The sequence below is a fragment of the Talpa occidentalis genome, unplaced genomic scaffold (assembly GCF_014898055.3).
Source record: "Talpa occidentalis isolate TD23 unplaced genomic scaffold, MPIMG_talOcc4v2.1 talOcc4.3, whole genome shotgun sequence".
In the NCBI taxonomy this organism is placed as follows: Eukaryota; Metazoa; Chordata; class Mammalia; order Eulipotyphla; family Talpidae; genus Talpa; species Talpa occidentalis.
Genome location: NW_023603184.1, coordinates 128,146,587 through 128,168,067, shown reverse-complemented (window position 1 = coordinate 128,168,067; position 21,481 = coordinate 128,146,587). Strand labels below are relative to the sequence as shown.

The following is a 21,481-nucleotide window of genomic DNA, read 5'->3' as shown; positions in this document are numbered from 1 at the left end:
CAATCAACATCAACCCCACAAGATATTGTGAGCTGATAGAAAAGTATGCATTGAATACATTCAACTTTAACCCTAAGTTGGGATAACTCCTTTGCTCTTTATATTTTTCAATATTCTTAAGTTTAAAATTCTTTTTTTTTTTTTTTTGTGGGTCCCTCGCCTGTGGCCAGGGATCGAACTGGCGCTGCAGAGGCTGTGGGCAGCCTTGCAACCCAGTGCTCAACCACTGCTCCACCAGGGTAGGCCCAAATTTTAAATTCTTGATCTCAAAAATAGATGTTTCATTATTATCCTCCACCTTGTATAATTTGATAAATAGAAAATTCTGGTAGGAATGCAGCTGATTACTGCATAAACTATTTGGAGATGTATCTGAAGCTCCCTTTTATCTAGACTTGGGGCAAATCATTTCATCTCTCTGTGAATTTAGTGGTTACAATTATAGAATCTTAAATTCTTTCCTGGTTACCAATTTATTATTCTATATTATTTGTGGCATTAATCCATTAATTAAATAAATGTCTAAATTCCTGAAGCTTACAAATAATTGAAATTAAGAAGTGATGCTATAGAAAAAAAATTAAGTATTGGTAAACTCCATGAATAAGTAATCACTTTCCTCAAGATAAATGCCAAGGAAATCCTTGCACTTACACACTAATAAATACGTACAATGTTCACAAAGACATTATTTGTAGAGTAAATATTCAGAAACAATTCAAATGCACTAAGAGCAGGGGATAGATAAATTGCATCACCACACAATAGACTATTTCACAGTAGTTAAAATGAAAGTAGTACAGCAAATTAGAACATCATGGATGGTTTTATAAATGTAATTTTGGAAAGGAAAGAACAAGTTTCAGAGATTATACACAAAGTGTCAATATCATTTTTATATAGCTAAGACAATTAAAACAAAGCAACATGTTTATCAAGACTATATAAAAGACTATAACCATGTCTGTTTCAAATGGCAATGAAATGATTCTTATAAGAAAATCAAAGGGTAATTACATTAGGAGGGAGGAATCCAATGGAAAATATGGAGGAGTTTCACATAGACAATGTTAGTTACTATCAAAGGTCTAATGATCACACTGAGGTACATTCATGGATCTCCATTATACAATATTAGATAAATAAGTAAATAGATACACATGCATACAAAAGGCCAATGGACAATTGATAGGGTATATCAAGAACCAAGGATTATGATTACCGCCATTCTGTGGACTTAATGTTCAAGTAAAAAAATTAAAAGTTCAGTCATCTACAGATGGTCTTCTTTTTAAAGATTTATTTATGTATACAAGAACTGGGGTACAGTACAGGAGTGTAGGGGGTGAGAGGATTCACCAGAGACAGAGTGGGGAGCAGAAGAGACAGATATACAGATATACACTGCTGAGGGGAGCAGCGGGTGAGATAGGAGAGGTCTGCTGTGCCATGTGGGTAGCTCCCTGGCCAGCTGGGAGTCGAGCTCATGCTGAAGAGGCTTCGGACAGCTTCACAGTGCTGTGCTTAACCCCTTGAGCCACCAGGAAGGACCTACAGATGTTTGTTTGTTTGTTTGTTTGTTTAAAGATTTATTTATTTATTTATACAAGCACTGGGTACAGTCAGATGCGCGGGAGGGTGAGAGAATTCACCAGAGCCAGAGCGGGGAGCAGAGCAGGCAGAAGGACCGAAGTACACTGCTGAGGGGAGCAGCGGGTGGCAGGAGAGGTCTGCACGCCATATGGGACCCTCCTCCAGTGGCTGGGGAGCAGCCGGGGATCGAACCGGCACTGCGGAGGATTCAGGCAGCTTCACAACCCAGCGCTCAACCGCTGTGCCACCGGGGAGGCCCCAACAGACGGTTTTATCTTAACCAACGTTCTTCATTCCTCATGTAAAACAGATGTGTAGATTTATTCACCAAAAGTAGTTGAATTTCTTGGTTATTTAGAATGACTTCTATGAGAATACCTCATAGAAGAGAATAAACTGCTATGAGAGAGTATTTCATCTAATGAAATGAGAGAAGAGCTAATACAAAAAGAATGGAAAGTAAAAATACATCACATACTGCATGGATGTTTGAAATGACAACAGTCACTTGCTAATCCCTGTGACTGGCTGTATCCCTGTGCTCCTTCCCTGGAGTGAGATCAGGACAGTGAGCTGTGCCAGTCCAGCCACAGCAGCCAATGCAGCAAGGAGATTGCCCGGATGACCAAGTACATCATCTATCAAAACATGTCCTCAATTGGGTGTCACGAGGAATCATCAAGGTATGTTTCAAACAACTGATGGATTCCCAAGCTACTGGGGAATGCAGGAGACGAAGACCATAAACAATAAAGTGTTCAGGTTTGCTGACATAGGCCCACACTAAAGCGATTCATTTTTTTTCAATATTACATATGCACACACGCACACACACACACACAAGGGCCATTCACTCTTCTGGGCTTCTGTCGCTTCCACTCCTTTGTGCATTGCTGGAGGAGCTCTGTTTCAGTTCTTCAGTATCCTGGATCTGTGGTCTGGCCCTGATATCCTAACTGGTTTGCCCACTTCCTGCCTCTCTTACCCACAGTGCATCCTCTAGTCCTCTGCCAGATAGCATCCATCTCTCTGATCCTCAGAATCCTGCTTTCAATTGCCTGCAGGACTAACACAGCAGTCAGGATGTCCACAACCTTACCCAGGACTACAATCCACCGCTCACTTCTTCATTCCCTGCTCTATGCTGATAAAAACCCAACTGCTGGGTGATTGTTTCAGATGGGGTTTCGGGGGAAGCAGACTCTGAGGCAGAGACTCGTGGACGGGATGTTTACTAGGAAGTGCTTTTCTAGAGCTGAGAAAGGGAGGGAATGAATTATGGTGGGGCAGAGGGAGATGAGCCCTCAAACATGCCCAACAAAGGTGAGCTTTTGAAGCAGGTTTGGCCCTTGAGAACTATCTCAGTTGGAGTGAGAGGGCTTGGTCTTGATAATATCACATTGATCCATCGTTGGATGGAGCCTACTTTGAAGAGGGTGGTTTTCTTCATTAGAGTTAATCCCCAGAAGGGTCAACAGCTGATGTCTATCTTTTGGTGTCACTCCCAGTAGAGGAATAAGCCCTTTATAACCCTTTTATCCCCCAAAGCAGAGCTTAGAAGCGCATTACATACCCATCCAATTCCCAATAGGCACTTTTCTATAGCTCGGTGTCAGGCTGCCAGTTTTCTCACTGTGCCTTTCTAATGTCCTTCTGTTAGTAATAATACACACCCATTACATTTTCTATTTTCTTTGCAACTAGGTGTGGCTGTGAAACTAAGTTCTAAGCAATGCGTGTGATAAACGGCAATCTATGCAACTGCCAGACGGGTATCTAAAGGAACTGATAGGTCCTCCCTTTCTCCTCGTTTCCTCCCGCTTCTCAGCAGGCAGACAGGGCAGTGCGAGCAGGATCCTCTGATCTGTTCCATGATCCGGTAGCTGCGTGTTAAGGATCGCACAATAAGGAGAGGGATGGTGTGTCGAGTCTCCACGCTAGCTCTGAACTGTACATGCAAGAGAGAAAATCCTTCTATCTGGTAGAAGTCACTGGCATTTTGGTCTTTGTTAATTTCAGTTGAACTTGTACTTCCTACTCATTCAAGTTGCAACACTTTTCTGCTCATTCATGTCCATAGCTCACCAATTGTTCAGATACCACTTCAAATGCTCATTCGGAGAATTTGTTGCTCTCCCTGCACCTCTAAAGCTAGAAGCAGCATTTGCTTGCTTGCTCTTCTATAGCAGTTTATCTGTTTCCCTTACCTGGTATGACACTTTCACCATAAGCAGTCCTCTTCCCCTGTTTTTCAGCTCCTCTACTAAACTGGAATACCCTGGGAGCAGCAACGGGGTATCATAGTTTTTGACTTGCTATGTCTAGAAAATATGTTTAGATGTTTATATTACATTTTGATTCAATGAGATTCCTTCTCATGGTTTTATAGCTTTTTATTCACAGATTTTGCACTGTTTCATTCATCAAATGTAACAGATAATTGCCATTTCTTCTCTCATTTAGCACCTGGCAGAGTTAACACATGCCCTCTTCTTGGAATGCTGTACAGTGCCACCTTTTCCTCTGGTCTTACGATCACCCCTCTAGCTCTAACAAACGCTTAAATTTACATGTAAAGACTTCAGGTCATACAATCTCTCTCCTATTGTTGCCAGTGAGTGGTTTTCCTGCATACTCCTCCAGAATCAGCACACGAAGGTGGCAGAGCCACTCCCTCCAGGGACCTGCTGCTTTCACTTCTCATGCATTTGGTGTGTCACGTGTGCTCCATGTCTTTCTGTAAAAGGAAACATGCAGAGAAACCTCCCAGCCAGTGGGTGGCACTTCTAGCAGCCTCAGTGGTAGATGGTAGAGCTTCTTAAACTACCACTGACAGGCAAGAGTGCATATTTGCCCTAATGATCTGATTGTATGGAGCCAGTAGAACATAGAACATGGCACATGGTACACAGGGCTCACACACACACACACACACACACACACACAGAGAACATTAGACACATGTGCTTGCTGCCTATTCATTCTATGATGGTTCAAGAAATTAACAAAATATTAATGGAAATTTTATCTCAGTAATATTGATTAGCTCTTGGTAATTTTTAAATTTTTCTCAAAAATTTCCATGTTTTTCCAAATTTTCTGCAATTAATAAGTAAACCCCCATAATTAATCACAAACACACCACAAATTTTTTAAATGAAATTGTTCTTGCCTGCTGGATTTTTTAACATCTGCATTTCTTTGCTCATGAATCCTTTCCTTATTTCTCTGAATTTAGAAAAATCATAAAGGGCCCTCTGGATTAGCTGGACTGGCTGATTCATTCCTGTATCCAATTGGCTTTGAGAGTCAAAGACTGAAAGAAAGACTGTTTTAAGAGTTGTTGGAGATCTAGTGATGTACTTCTGGTTTCCAGGAAGCAGACATCAATAATCAATCACAGAGCTCTCTCTCTAATGGATGATAGGTATGGCTCAGGATCCAGGCAGCCACTAATTTGCCACAGTGAGTATTGAGACAAAGCCTCTATGAACCCTGAGGAGTGAACATGGAGACAGAGCCTATTTGTCAATGCAGGTTTAGTTCATCTCTCAAAATTTGCACAGCTAAGTGAGCTTAGCACACAAAGCACCACCAAAAACAAGTACCATCAGGCAGGATGTCTTGCTCCTCATCCACACAAGCAACAGTAGATGTGCATTGTCAGTGCAACTCATGAGAACACCTGCTCCATGCTCACTGGCCACCTGTCACCCTGACCAGGCGCAAGTTACGTCTATTTACACATGCAGTATCAGATGATTTCAGGGGACAGCACATGATAATGTCTCACTATTTTATGCCTAAGCTACCTACCAGGGGCCAATAGGCTCAGTTATGCAAAGAAAGATTCTGTTTGCACCACTTGAACCACACACTGTTTAAAATATAAATTGACTGCAAAGACTTAAAACATAGGACATTTTACATAAAAATATAGAATTCTCATTTCTCTGGGAAAATTAATGGAAGGGACAATGATTAATGGAAGGGTCCTATTTTCCACACGTGCACACTTGGCTGGAGCTGAGCAGAGAAAGGTGTGTGCTTTCCAGCTCAGCTCAATTGCTTCACCCTTCCTCGGCTCCTATACCACGCTGTTCTGCTCTTGCAGACCTTAGGGTTTGTCACTCTTGTTTCATAGCCATTTCACCTATGAAGGAAAAGAATTTAAACCTATTGCATACAGTCCATGTGTTATCTGTACCAGAGTTACAAAGGATTGACAACCTGTATCTTTGCTGCCAAACAGACCTCTCTGATGTTACTTACACTCCAAGTTTCCTTTTTCTGTCTTAACCCTGAGACCTGAACTTGAATAAGCAAGGACTCAGCTGCAAGCTCATTTACCTCCTGAAGGCTGGGAGCTATTTAAAGCTCCAAAGAGATCCTAAGAACACTTGATATACTCCTGCTCATTCAGAATGAAAGTTTTTGTTTTGTTTTCCTTGCTTTGTTTTGTCTGTTTGTTTTTTTTTTTCCCCCCCTTAGGGCCAATCTTGGTGGGTCAATTTGGCTTCCAATGCTCATCACAGTCAGATAAATGTTTTCATAAAGGTGGACTTTGTGAGATCACAATTGCAGTCCTTGCAGTCACTCCAGAGCACACACAATTAGCTGGCAAAGGAGCACTGGCAGATCCCAAAACAAAAATAATTTTCAGTTAATGAACTATCATGGAATTTCCTTTCTCCAGAAATTACAAACATAGTAATAATTTAGTCAAGGAGCCAGTGCTGCTGATAGTTTTCTGTAAAGATCAAGGAATGGCAACTTTCTCCCCAAGGCATAAAAGAGATGAACACTAACTGGTGAATAGGAAGTGCAGCTGCACTTAGGAAATTATTTTGACCCCCCCTTTTATTGGAGGACTTCCTAAATGATGCTTAACAAGCATTCATGGTTCTTATCCACCCCCTCATTCCAGACTGAGAGTAGCCAGGAATCTTAATGCTAAGCAAGTTATCAGAGATTTACAGGTCAGGTCAAGAAGCTCTCTTTGTCATCACTGAAAGACCCAGACATTTAAAACGGATCCATGATTAACATATCAATGGGAAAATATATAAAAATAGAAAGTTCTAGCAGAGAACTTTATAGTAATAATATTTACAGAAGCAGGAGAAATCCACATGTCAAGTAGGAAAAAAAAAACAGAATATTCCAGGCGGCTCTACTTCCAAAGCATTTGTGAATGGACTTCCACCAATCTGAGAACCTGGTTAAAGGTAACAATGTGATCCTGGTAGTAGAGCCAATTGCACAACTTTTTCCTCAAATGTCATCTCTGTGAAAACCTCCCTGTTTTCAACGGCAGGGAGCGAGTCTCTCCTGAAAACACCAAGTATTTATATCTTTTAAGGCACTTATCACATTATATTTAAATGTTGAATCTTGCTCACAAAATTGAAAGCTCAACATTGCACCCCTGTGCCCTGGCCCAGCACTGTACGACTTTTATGCTCCTCTGTTTGCGACAGGGGAGGGAGCGGGGAAAGAAGAAAGGAGGGAGGGACAGGTGATTGGGAGGGAAGGCGAGTGGATGGCTGGAAAAGCAGATTAACTGGATTGGACACTTAGTTTCACTTACCCGGAGTCTGAGTCCCTCTTCCTGTGTCTTGGGACACATTACTCCCTGTGTCTTCAGGATTTCCCATTTTGTTTGACAGGTAAAGTCGTATCTTTCAAGATTGTTCAAAACTTACTTTTTGGAGGAATGTTTCTCATAACCCTCACTCTCTTGTCCTAAATCACTTCTTTTTATTCCCAGCATATGAATTCTTTTACTTATTACCTTGGGTTCAAAGGTTTTTAGTTTTGTTTTAAATATGCATCTCTTCCTGCTATATTGTGAGCAACTTTGTTCCTTCAATTTCTAGTTGTTGTTCTTGGCATAGAGGCTTAATAAATGCTTCTGAACGAATAAGCCAAATAAATGTCCCTAATTCTTGTACATTGACCTAATGGGTACCTATTTTAAATTTCAAAAGTTATTTAGGAATACCACTGTAAGCATATAGATTGTCCTCTTAATTATTCACACACAACTTTCAATTCTAGGGTGGCTGTTTTATTATTTAGGAAGTTCCTGGGTCACAACTCAATATCAACCCAAAAACTGTATGATTTAAGAGAAAACATGCAAAAATCAGATAATTCTTTTAAAGTCAAATGTAAATGACACTCTAACACTCTTTCTTAAAGTATAATATTCATGTTATTTAAAGGTATTTTCTGTTTCTTTTATTACATGAAAGATATAGAAACAAATGGTGATTGGACATGAAATTTATATAAGATTATAAAAGAGGCTCTTTGAGGGGAACTTTAAGTAAGGTGACTGTGAGAGGACAAGAGTCAGCAAAGACCAGAAAAATGAACCATGGCATGAAAGGAAGGCAGATCTCTAAGCTGCGTTATCAAGTCTGGAGTTTATCCTGGAAGAGGTGAAGAGGGCCTGAACTTTCATCAAAGGAATATGCCAGACTAGCATGTCTGGGTCAGTGCTATAGGACAGGACATGTTTGTTGAGCCCAAACTAAGGTGTGGCAGTAGGGATGGAGGGGTGACTTACTGAAAGACATTCCTGAAGAAGGAATATCATTTGGTGACCAATTCCTTGTAAAGAGTAAGGAAACATCTTCCTCTGAAATTTTTGATAACACAATTGGTATAACCAAATACCACTATGTTCTTTAGAGTTTGTAAGTTTGGTACTAGGTTACAGTGTATATGTGATTACTAGATATCCCTCTTTAAGTGAGCACAGAAAAGAGGCATGAAAGTAAAAAAAATTGATTATGGTATGATCCTAATCTGGATTTCCCCCTGATTTTTAAGAAGGAAAGCATTTTCAATAAATCCAATGAAACCAAATCCTAATCAAGAATGTATTTATCATTAATCAGAGATTTTATTTTGCTCCATTGCTTAAAATTTCAGTGAGCCTTTGATTGAGAGATCGGTACTAAAACTCTTGATGATACCAGGCTCATGGCCATTTAATCAACAATACAAGAAAACACAGGAAAAAGGATTTGAGAAAATGATCAAAGTATAAAGCTACAACATTCTATGTTAACGAAAGTTTTAATACACAGTTGACTAAAAGATGCTTACAATGACTACTGAATCTCCATTCATAGACAGCAAACAAGATATGGAATACATCTGTTAACTTCAAACAAAACTTCAGGTTGTGCACTTAAAAAATTACAAACCATTTAAAAATGAAAATTAATGATGGAAGCAACGATTATAAAATATGATGGGATGACTGTAAAGAAAGGGTTCAAGTATTAAGTTTTTTTAGATATTACTCTTTGAAAAGTTTGTGTATTTCCCATCTTTGCATAGTAAAAATGAAAATGAAAAAAAAAAAAAAAAAACAAACCACACATACCTCTTGGTAAAACTCCATAGCTCTATGTGATTCATGTTTCATAACATGCACCTATGTGTACTGCTCAGTTATCTAATAGGAGTAGCTCAAATTCAGTGGGTTCATGCAGTATCTCAGGGTGAGCAATGAAGTTAGGGTACATTTCCTCATCCGGGTGTCATTAATTAATGCAGCAAAAGTATAGCGGTGAAATGGGAACTTGTCATCACTTAACACTAACTCTTGTTGGGTAACATTAAACAGTGAAATGCTTGTGCTTTGAGCTCAAATGAATAAAACGGAGTATTTGCACCACAAAAAACAATGTGCAAGAGAAATGGCATGTGCAAGAGAAAATACAGCAACGAGTTTGAGACTATATAACCTAATACCACCAAAAGTAAGAATAATCCATTGTTTACGACTGGTGTGGTTGCATCGTCTTTCAGATCCATACACATAGCTTAGAGCTTGTGCATTTTACATATACACACAAATAATTTAACATTGGAGCATAGGTTTGGTTACCTATGAAACTGCCAGTGTAACAAAAAGTTACACTGACATTTGCCATATGTACATAGTATTTGGGGACCACTGTGGTCTGATTTAAAACATAACATCGCACATTTACAATGTTGTTTGTGAAATGCTCAAAAGTTAACAATAGAGATTTAACTTGTTTTGTAACCACCATGGTTTTGTGCCTAGTAAGTTACCCTGGTGCCTCCAGAACAGCAGTGAAATGTGTATGGTGTACTCAGCAGCGGTGTAGCATTAATAGTGAGTAGGACCAGCAACAAAGAGAAATAAACAATGCAGCACCAGAAAGAGATGCTGAGTAATCTGAGTTTCCCCCAAGCTTTCTCCAAGCAGGAAGAGACATGGCCGAGACAGCGGATACACCTGAGTCTCCTGATACCCAGTAGGGCTCCGGACCCTGCAGGTATCCCTGTTATCATAACATAAACAGAAAGACCCCACACCTATGTAGCACCTAGTACTCAGAAAGCAGTATCAGGATTAAGATGTTTGGTTATGGTCTACTATAGCACAGAAAAATTAAATTTTCTGTCTGGGACTGTGATATTTTTATAATTAAAGATCTCTTGGGAAAAACCCCACAGTTCTAAGGAGCACATTTTTAGGCCATAATCCCTTTCAAAGTCAAAGCAAAACTTATGAGACTAGTGTGACGAATCTTGCTGAAAAGGGGTAGAAGTCAGATCCAACCTCTGGCTTGGCTGTCGCGAAGCAGTGACTAGCACACTTGCAGGTCCTAGTCCTAACAAAGAGGGGGTCTGCTACTTGGGGGTCTTCAGTAAGGCTCTAGATAGATGCTCACTGGAGGGGTCATGTATAAGTCTTTACGTTCAGTATGAAGCTTGGACCAAATTTCTCTAACTGTATTTATTAAATATTTGACCAGAAGCTATATTGTCCATTCATGGAAGATTCAGTGCAAGTGAAGTAACCTCAGAGGAACTGGGAACCCAGATTACACCTGCAAATCTGCCTGGAGAGAAAAGAAGGTGACTTTATATATCATAGAACCCCATTATAATTCATTATAATCCCAGACACACTTATGGGTTTGAATAAGGATTTTTGAAAACAGAGCACACAGAATTAAAGCCCATTAGAACAATGTTCACAAGGAGGTGACTGGCTTCTGTTCCCATTATCAGTTTTATAGTGGGGTTCTACCATATATATGTGTGTGTGTGTGTATATATATATATATCTAGCTAGATATTTACCATATATATACAGAGGAAGCACAAATGAAATATTAACAATAATAGAAATGAACAAAATGGAAGCTTAACTTTTCTCCCAAACTTTCAACGTTTAAAAATTATTTTTTTAATTTAAGGCTTTAAGTTTATCCCCCTTTCACATTAAAGACAGGGAAAGAAAATTGTCAAAACCAAAAACTAAAATCATGAGCTTGGCACTTTTGTGATTAATTTGAGAGGGTGTCTACTTTCTTACATTATATACATATGTTCATAATGACATCAAAAAAATTTATAGACTTGTCAGGAAATACATTTGCATTTACATAATTTTTGTGTTTTTAATGTGGGCTATTTTTTTTATTTGTGCCCCCCCCCTTTGTTTTTGGTTTCAAACATTTTATTTCATTCAAGTCTTTCACTCTTACCTGTTTTGTTCATTTGCACCTGTTTTGTGCCCAAACTCCCTGCCTCTGTAGCTGCATCTGTCTTTTGTAAGCAAACCCAACAATCACTGTACATCTTAAAAGAGAGGACAGAGACGGAAAAAGAGAAAAGAAACCAGAAAGATGGGGAGCAAAAGGCAAACTCAAATTTACAGAGAACCTTTACAAGAAAAATATCTCCATACAGACAAGTGAAAATGACGTGTCAAAATCTATTTCCATATTTACATTTATAAAAGAACTATACAGTAGCATCATTATTCAAATTCCAGCTCCCATTTCCAAAAGATGATCAGTCCAAGAGAAAAAACAATGGGAAAGTGAATGAACAAGAGCAGAGGCCAGTGGGGATACTCATGGCCAGGTCTAGACTAGGGCGTGGGGGTCGGGCAGCTTCTGAGTGTTTATCTGTCATCTTCACTTTAGCATTTCAGTTGCAGGTTTGGCTGCGGATTGGCTTGCTAGCTGCTTGTTGTATATATGCCATGCAGTTTTTACCCTTTCGAAAATTAGATCTTCATGCCACTGGAGTGTGTCATTGATAGGAAAAGAAAAATAAATCATGCCAAATCATTTATAAGATATTAAGTGCCAGCAGGCTGAGGAAAGAAAAAAAATCATTTGCTATTTTTTCATGGTTCTTTTATTGCCCTTAATTTTTTTGTTGTTCCTTCTTCCTTTAGTTAGAAAAAAAAATTCTGAAATAGTTCTTTTTAAAACATTGTCTTTTGCCCCCATTTATTGACAGGTGGTGGTGGAAGGGGTTCTTTGAAATTGTTTCCAAAAAGGACGGTTTTCTTTTGCCCCATCCCTGTCATCCCAACTTCAGTTCTGTAGTCATGACCACCCAGTGTTCTTGTTTACAGAGGAGTTCCGGCAACGTCGTGGCAAGTACGTGACACCCGGAACCCAGCAGCGCGTGGTGCTGCTCCTCCAGGGCCACCGGCTCAGATGGGGCCTTGCTGAGTCGGGTCGAACCTCCTCTTCTTGACATTTCTTCCAGAGCGCGTCAAAAGAAGATGCAAGCAGAGGGGGGAAGGGGGGAATCCACACCATTAATCAGATCATGATGAGAGCCGGATGATGAGAATGACAGTAACACTAGTTCCACAGCAAAGTAATCAACTCACACAGAGGCAGATTTTCCAAAATAGTTTGAAATGAAAACACAAAGCTCCTCGCACTTTTGAACGCCCACCTCCACTACAGTACATCCATGAGTAAAGGCCAAAAGAAGCTTCAAGTTGTTCATTTTAAAATATAGGCAGGCTCAGCAACCCAATTGGTCTCTTATTTCAGAAGTAAATGACCTGGCTAATTTCAACTAGCTGATTATCATAGGTAGAGCTCCTGTTTAGGGAGCTACTAGGATAAATAAGGAAAGCTCTGGAGGTCTTGTAGTTAGTTCCTCCGGGACTCGGGCTGTGTATCAGTGGCCCAGCCCTGCCCAGAAGCTGACTAGCCTCACTCTATTCTGTTTTCTTGCTGCCTTGGGTGTGTGAGCTCTTACCCCACTATGGAACAGGTATTTTCCTATCTAGGAGGTAGAGAAGCGGAGTGCACAGTAAGAGCGTACACTCACAGGAGAATGGACACAGGCTTGGGTTAGTTAAGCAAACGCAGCAGTTTAGCTTAGTTGATTAAGCCAGTTAAAGTGCCTTGCTCACAGTGTCCAGTCTCCTAAGAAGTGGTTCCTACGCTTGAAAAAAGAGAGAAAAGAACCAGCAAGACACTACAAGGCAACAACAAGAGTTGATTGCAACCTCCCCATGGTCTGGCTTCATGTGGGGCATCAAGCAAGAGGGCTCATGCATTTAGTCTGCGCACTGGGCGGGTGCAACACTGCTGCCACCAAGGCGTCATGCAAACTGGAGACCGAGGTGTCCCCAGGATCCCTCCTTCCCCTGCCCACTCGGGGCAGACGGGTACCCTTACAGCCTTGAGTACAGAAAGGGTTACAGTCTAGTCCTCCTTCCAAAGGAAATTCAAAATTAAAAAAATACCAAAGCTCAAATATGTATAAAGCCATCCCACAAAGTTTTTATTTTCCCCAAGATGACCACTTAGATGTTTCTCCTTGTAAATATCAAGCATAAAAATATTTAAAGAAAAATTTCCCATTTCTTGAAAAAAACTTTTTTCACTATAACATCTTTATTAGTGATGCATGTAATGACCAAAGCTGTAATTTCCTGCAGCAAACACTATTTGCAACAGGATACTTCCTTTTTCTTGGTCACCCAACCCCCCCCACCCCCGCCCACCCCCTACCCCAACCCTTTTTTGAGTCAATATTCTTGAAAGCAGACATTGCTGATGTTGCCCAGGAAACAAAGGTGAGATAAAAGGGAGGTTTCACAGAACGTATCTGTCACTGAGTTAGTTTGCTTTGAAGCATGTAATCTGCATCAGCTACCTATGTTCTCAGCCCTTGGAGGCATATATAAAAGGAACCACATTTCCTGTGAGTTAGCTGGGGAAAAACAGAAACTGCTTAACCTTATAAAATGACCCTTGAAGTTCTGGGGGCCCCAACCTATTTAGCTTCGTATTGATGGAATGTGAAAGAAATGTTCAACTAATGACTCCTTCATTAAAATGAATATTGAGGAAAGATCAAGGCAGCTGGCACTGTGCTGAATGACTATATTACCCACCTCAAATCACTTATTCGAATTTGGGGAATGTCGGATGAATAGCCATATCCAAAATCACAATGGTTCATTTTAAAACAGGAGATATAAAATTCCATTTCAACCTGGCATACAAACTCCAGTGTCTAAAAGCTTGTGCTCCTTTTACAAGTTTGAAGATTAGGTTGCATTTTAAAAATAAAAGCGGTTTTCTGTGATAACTGGGTTTCCAAGCCAGACCAGGACACCAAGCTACCATGTAGAACCATACACATCTATGGGAACATGTACTCTGGATACCAATGGAAGACTCCAGGACTATAATTCCTCCACTGATGCTCCAGCAGGAAGAAGGCAGGGCCTTAGGATGAGAAGAGAGGGAAACATTCCTATACCAGGCTGAGCTCAAGACGGCCTCACATATAACTTGTGATGCCATTATGGGATTCTGTAGGTTAATAATTCCCTGTATTGAATTTTTATACGAAAACAGTCTTTAAAAAATTTTAATATGAAAATAGCTATCATGGGTAGGTGCTCGTTATCTTCCTTCCACCATTGTTGTCTCTGAATAACTTCCACTCTGAACTAGGGCTCTGAAGGCAATTAACTTTCTCATAGCCTGTAAGGTATTTCTGGATCACTGTAATTCATAAACCTTGAATTGACCCAGTTTGCATAAATTTTACTACATTCTGAAAAATCCATACTTTTGTCTACTGTATATATATACATCAATGCAAAGTCAAAACAAAGTTCTTCAGGGGACAATATCCACCCTAGAGCCTTTAGCGCTTCTTTCTAGGGTAATATATTTATCCATGTCTGCCACCTTCTTGTCTTCCCATGATGATTTGTTGTCCTCACCAAGAACCCCTCACCCAACACTTCCTAGACTACTAAATATAGACCCGAGGGGTTGAGTCAGGACTCTGAACTGAATTTTCCTGACCAGCCTGGTACCACCACCATTTGCTGAGATGGCAGTGACAAAGTGCCTAATCCAGGAGCAGCAGGCACAGGAGAATAAGGTCTTTGTATTGCACTGGGATATGGTGATGGAATTCAGGTAAACAGTAGTTTGGTTACCTTCCTCATGAAAAAACTAGCTTAAAGTTAACTCCATCTCCTAATTCTGTAAAAATCAAAAGCCTAAAAAAAAAGGGCATTTTCTCTTTTGAGAAAATTAAGTTCCTTTAGAACTTCATTCAACTTGACATTCAAGCAATGCAGTTAACATTCCATGTGATGGGCCAGATATGCTCCTTTATATTTCATTATGTGAATGCATCAACAGTCTTTTCTTTAGTGTGGTCAACAAAATGGAACACAAGCCAAATGGAATCTCTTAAAAGTTAGGCCCAGTGGGAACTTATAACCCAAGTAAGATCTCATCCAGAGGAAACCCACTTACGATAATTACACAGACTGAATAAATTAACACCTTTAATGTCAAGAGCAGTTCTGCCAGGTCATTGTGGCCACTACTGCCACCAAATCCATAGAGAACAAGTAAAGGGGTACTGGGACAAGGTGATGGCATGTCTCAGGTTGAGACATAACAAGGTGGGAAGAGCTCACAACTCATCCTGAGTCTTGTGATCTGAATTATATATATATATATATATGTATCATTGTTACCTTCAAGTTCTTTTCCTACCATCACCTGGAACTTCTCTTTCCTAATACTATCACCTATGGTGCTGATACACTTTATGTGCACATAAAGCATGTAAAAAACTACATTGCTCACATCTCTATTCCCGCATTTAGGGAAAGTCAGATAAAAAGCCATGTCAAGATAATAATGGGAATTTCTGCTTATTTTTAAATGGAGATATGAAATTCTCTTTTCATACATTTGCCAATTTTCTTAAGCTTTAGGAAAGATGCTATGAAAATAATCTTTCATCCACTCTATTTTTTCCCAATGTCTAATAAAAGTAACAGCTCTAATAATATAATCAAGTAGGATTATTATTCACCATTGAATAGAGGCTATAACTCTCCATGAGTTAACCAGGACAGAAGTTTGCAATTCCCCTGTGCTATAATCCATAGCTTCATTCTGTGGGTGTAGGTGATTGAGAGGAAAAGGAATGTGGTGTGAATATAAATAAATGCCGATATAGGGAAAAATGGACAAACTGGTGTACCAAGGACCTATATTTATTTTTCACAGTATTTCTCAGAGGAAAGCCCTAAGGCCATAAGAACAGGGAATCCCTAGAATAAGTCATCTCTTAACATCCTTACAATCCTGGATTATGGGATCAAGTGAAGTTGCTACCACATTACCCAATATATCAAAATATGCTAAAGAAAATATCTACCAAACAAATGAATTTTTTCCTTCTTGGGAATACTACAATCCTTCTTATGAAAATCTTGTTTGCATTAACTGAAGCTAGCAAACTCTACTATCCTGCTAAAAAGTAGTAAATTACATACTTTTTAGATCACAAAAATCTTGATTCATGATCACTTTATACACACAAATGTGTACACTTTCACACATGCAAACACACTCAAGTATACTCATGCTTTTTTACCACCTATTTTAGAGGAAACATGGTTTAAGAACTGTAAAAGTGGCAGACAATATTAGGAGTCAGAGCACCAGTATTTTTCATTACTATCTAAATAGGTCTCGTATGACATGACACTTGCTCCACATCTAAACCAATCAGTGCTACACCTATGGAGACATGACACTAAGGAAAAAGCACCTAAGCAGCTAAGCTAAGCTCCTAAGCAGTGCATATATTTTCCTCTAATTTAAATGCTTATGTCCCCTTAAGTTTTTCAGGTTACTTTGCTAATTTTTCTTCCAGTAATAAAAACCTTATTTTAGGAGGGATTTCCAATGAAGGTATTTAGAATAATCTTTTTTACAAACTATTTCCAACTTCAGATTCCAAAGGAATGTCTCTGTTGTATTGACCTCAGTGAAAAACTAAAAAGCTTTCACTTCACCAGCAAATAACTATGCTTCCAAATCATTTTTAGCCTGAGAAGATCCCCAGTTGCCCAAGTTATGGGAAAGTCTAACTTTTATCATATAGCACCCAAAAACTTTTATTGCAAAGTAAAGTTAATTGAAGTATAATACAAACCACATACCTAATATTAAAATCTAAAACAAATTCCAGTCCACATGTAGCAACCAATACTCAGAGGGAAAAGAAGCAGTTTGTGCAAATTTAATTTCAAGTTGCATGTTTCAGAATGATTCACTCTCGAAAGCATGAAAATACTTACTTCACACTATTGTGTACCTTCCTACAATACTTTCCTTTGAAGTAATTGTTAGGGTCACATCTGCACAGCAAGCTCCACTCTGTGGTCAACGGAGGTCGTTGTTCACCCCACTAGTGTCCATCCCCCAGCCCCATTTTTTGTTTCTGTGCTTCCGATGATTAGACATCTCTTTCAGGTAGAAAAAAATCTGTACAGGGCCTAATCCACTTATATACACAGTGATAAAGGCTTTTCCATTTTCCCCAAAGAAACATGCAGTTCAAGCTGTGAGCTAGGCCAGGCCACTGTTTTGAGGTCCTGCTACAGAATAGTGCTCTTAACTCCAAATACTGAAAGCATAAATTTGGCATGACATGTGGCTGGAGGGCCAAGATGTATAACTGACTGTTTTCTAGCTTTAAAACTGAGATTTCCTAATGCCAAGGAGGCATCAGGTTGGGCGTGAGCCAAATGTACACTTCTTGAGGCATATCGATGAAATGTTAAAGGGAACATTATAGGATAATAACATCATTAAACTACTATAACATAAAATGATTTTTTTTTATAGTGATGAGGCACTAAGAAAAGGTTTTGCTTGAAATAGGCAAACCCAAACAAACCTATAATCTTTTGTTTGGTGCCACACATTAACTCATTATCTGAGCAAGGCATTGTTAATATCATGAGGAGAAATTCTAATGTGAGGTGCCTATTTTGTATAGTTTTGAAAACACACTATGCCAATTTATGACTAATGCTTCACCAAACAAGTTCAAGTTTATAAATATCTCTACAAAACAATTGCCATTTGGTAACACCTATCCAAGCTGAAGCTACTCAAAAACTATAGGCTCATTAAATCTTAATAAAATAAAATCAGCAGAAAATGTTGGATTTATTTAAATAATCTTTTGGTTTGTTTTTCTTTCATAATGCATTCATTTCTAATTAACATTTTAGCTGGCTTAAATAGGTTGAATTCAAGATTACAGACATATAACAGAATAAAGTTCAAAATCAAGGCAAATATTCACATAATTCAGGTCAAAAACTTCCTCTACTGAATAGGTAAGAGGCAAAGTGGGTTTGGAATTTGGGTAATGGTCTTACTTTCCACATAAATTGGTTTTGCTAGCTTGAAAATTTATCACAGAGAATATCTACTACAGGGAATCTTATCTACAAATTATAATACAGTAATCAAGTCAGCACAGCATGAAAATATTTAAAAAGCAATTATCCAATAAATCTGAGGTCTAGAAACAGTCAAACTGGGTAAATTAGGTTTAAAATATTTTATCACACTGAAAGTTAATTTGTGATTATCTCATGTGCCTATTTAAACCACTGATCAATGCAAAATCGAAACTAAACAGGTCACTATGAATACATACACACCAGGCTTATGAGACATGTAGATAGCAGCAGTTAATTAGACTACATTAAGTATCACAAAGCCACAGACTTTAAATTCCAATGTGAAACCAATGCAATTGGTTAGAGAATTCATGAAACTATTCTAAAATGTTTTTATAAAATAATGAAATTTTCAACTCACAAAGCTACATATATATGTTCCATGTGAAAAATGACTGGGTGGTTATTTGAATAGTGACAAATTCAAAATGCCAATGGGATATAAGCCAATATTAAACATATATAAAGAGTTGATATGCACTTATTTCCAGCTATATAGTTTCCCTGATGATCTGTACATAAATAAGTATATCTCAGAATACTTGCTTCTCCACATGGGAATGTCTTCCATTAAGTACTTTTACTTTGTTCTCCTTAAACTAGCACATGTGAATGACTTGTACATTTCATGTTTTCCCGCTTGCCTGAAAATGACATTTGAGAGCCCATATTTCTTCTTTTCTATCTCATTTCTAAATAAAAGTGTTTATTTTTAGTAATTTTACTGGTTCAAACTTGAGATCTTGTAGCAGGAACTCAAAACTTGGTTATGTAAGCAGAAAAGAGAAGTGCCAGAGCCACTGAGAAGAAGACATGCGGCGTTGCTTACTTAAATCCCCATCCTGTGCCCCCAAGGACAATAGCTGCTACCAGGATGGCACCAGCGATGGAGCCTATTATGAGATTGGTGGCACTAGGACCTGTGACAAAGGATCATGGGAAGAAAGTCATATGAGCCAACCACTTTCGGTACTACAAGGGAAAGGTAGTTAAGAGGTTTCAGGAAATAAATACCCTATGTAAAAGACTGCTAAACATGTAAATTTCCTTTATTTAGCTTAATTGCACTTCAGATGTTATGGACAGTCACTGCAGTTATTGCTCGGATATGTCTGTCTTTAAATCTGAAGCTTCTGCACCATTGACAATTAAGTTCCATTAAATTCACCTTTCGCAGAATTTGAAGCCAATATGCCTAATGGCTGCACATCCTTCTTCTACCCTTCCCGAGAATCATAAACAAGTCAAAGAGCACATAAAGAACATGACTGCATTAGAGTTAGCTCGATCCGACTGGCAGATAAGGACATGAAAAGAAGGGGAAAAATAATCTACTAAAGTGCTCTTTCAAGCAACACAGCAAGCTGGTTTCACTTATATGTGATCACTAGACTTTTTAATCCCCCACTTGAAGACAGTTAAAACTGAGAAGTCAGATGGAAGTTACCAGTACAGATCTGACTTTGAAGACTTGCTTTTAAAGTCATATTTCTTCACTGTACAGACCCATAGTGTTGAAGCAGCAAAACGGGATTTCAACAGTAAGATATAAAGGGAACATAAAACTCATTTGGGTAATTTGGGGGAAACAGAAAAAGAGATCCCTTAGGTTTGATTGAGACTGTATTTTAAGTTCCTATATATCTATAAAGAGAACAGGAAGGTCAGCAAGAAAGAAAATACGAAATAGAGAGTCTATCAATTGTTTGAATAAGAAACTGATGCACAGTACAGTAAATCATCTCCGCACACACAGAAAACATCGTAACTCACCATTTTTAAGTGTGACCAACTTCAAATTTAGTATAAGGATTATTTTCAATCTCTCTTTCTTCTAGATGCTAATATGGCAGGTACAGTGTCCCCAAAGCAAGTATTTTCAAATTTAACCGTATATCCCTGTTCCAGAAGTCACAAGGTCAATTTCAGCAGTTCCCCTAAAATAATGGAGTTTGTGTATACTCATTTCTGTGGGATAAAAATTCTCTTTTCTGCTCACATCGGTGCCCTCGACTGTGTACATAAATGGATGCCACCTTGAGCAGCACTGAAATTGTGTGCATTAGGTTTTGACTTAGTGATCACCCCGAGCTTGGGAGCCTGGTAGAAAGGTGGAGGCCGGGTGAAATCAGTCTGGGGGTGTGGTTTCTTCACGCTCCTGGGCTGGTGACACACTTTTCAGACTAACCAGTGAGGTTCTAGAGTACACAAATCTCAGTGGCTTTTAGTGAAATAGGCAGAACTGTTCTATTCCTGGATCAAAAAGATTTGGAATACTACTCAGCAATCAAAAAGATAAAACCATGCCATTTGCGGCAACATGGATGCAGCTGCAAGGGATTATGCTAAGCAAAATAAGTCAGAAGGAAAAAGAAAAATGTCAGATGGTCTCACTTATAAGGGGAATATAGGGAAACCTAACAAAGGATTAGGAAAAAGACAAAACATTCAGGCAAACCAAAGATCTGAGACACACAGCAGAGGAAGGGGAGGGATAAAACAGGGGAGGGAAGAGCACAAGGGACTATGGTGATAGTCATGGGTGCTATGGTGGTGGGAGAAAAATGGGGGCTACACATGAGGGGAGAAATCGAATACTGTACAAAAATGAACAACGATGTAAGGGAGAATTAAAAAAACTGTGTCTATTCCACTGAATAAGAATCAGAGGCTTCTAGAAGTTCAAAAGTGATGGAGGCAAGAGCAGAGCACATATTTGTCTAATTCTAAGCTATAAATTTTGAGCGTCGACACACTAATAACAGCCAATAGGCCAAAATAGGCCCCACTGTCTGTTTCTTAGGGACACAGTACTCAAGCGGACCCACTCCCCATGTTACTGTGGCCCCTGGCTGTCCTGATACTCACACAGCATAGAGGCCAGGTCGTGATGGACATCCTGTGACCTTCAAAGCCAAAACTAACAGACCCTTCACAGAAAGTCTGCTAAGTCCTGCTCGCTAATGAAATATTATTCATTTATATGTACTTCCTCCCTACATTTTAACAGAGAACCAAATTTTGAAACAAATATTTTTAAAATATTTATATTACCATACACATATGCTATGCTTTAGATTTGTACTTTACTAGCTCACAAAAGGTAGGAGGTGATTAGAACAGGACACAATCCATGAGAAATGGTTCCTGATTTGCAACTATACACTAAGGAACAGAAATAAAAGCAACAAATCAAACCAAAATCAATTTTTGGCCATTGAATTCTCAGTGACTAAATAAACATACCCA

The 21,481-nt window shown here is 39.0% G+C and overlaps 1 protein-coding gene across 2 annotated transcripts in view; it reads right to left on the bottom strand.

The window, feature by feature from the left end:
• Positions 1-8,504: 8,504 nt before the first annotated feature.
• ADAM23 (ADAM metallopeptidase domain 23) overlaps positions 8,505-21,481 on the bottom strand; it is a 159,433-nt gene continuing 146,456 nt past the window's right edge. Inside the window, exons 25-26 of one of the 2 annotated variants that reach the window (XM_037523920.2) lie at positions 19,062-19,152; positions 8,505-12,155 (exon numbers count right to left, since the gene is read on the bottom strand). In XM_037523920.2, coding sequence (XP_037379817.1) covers positions 12,107-12,155; positions 19,062-19,152 — 140 coding nt within the window. In that variant the 3' untranslated portion in view covers positions 8,505-12,106. The remainder of the gene's footprint in view (positions 12,156-19,061; positions 19,153-21,481) is intronic. The other variant, XM_037523919.2, reaches the window with a different exon arrangement.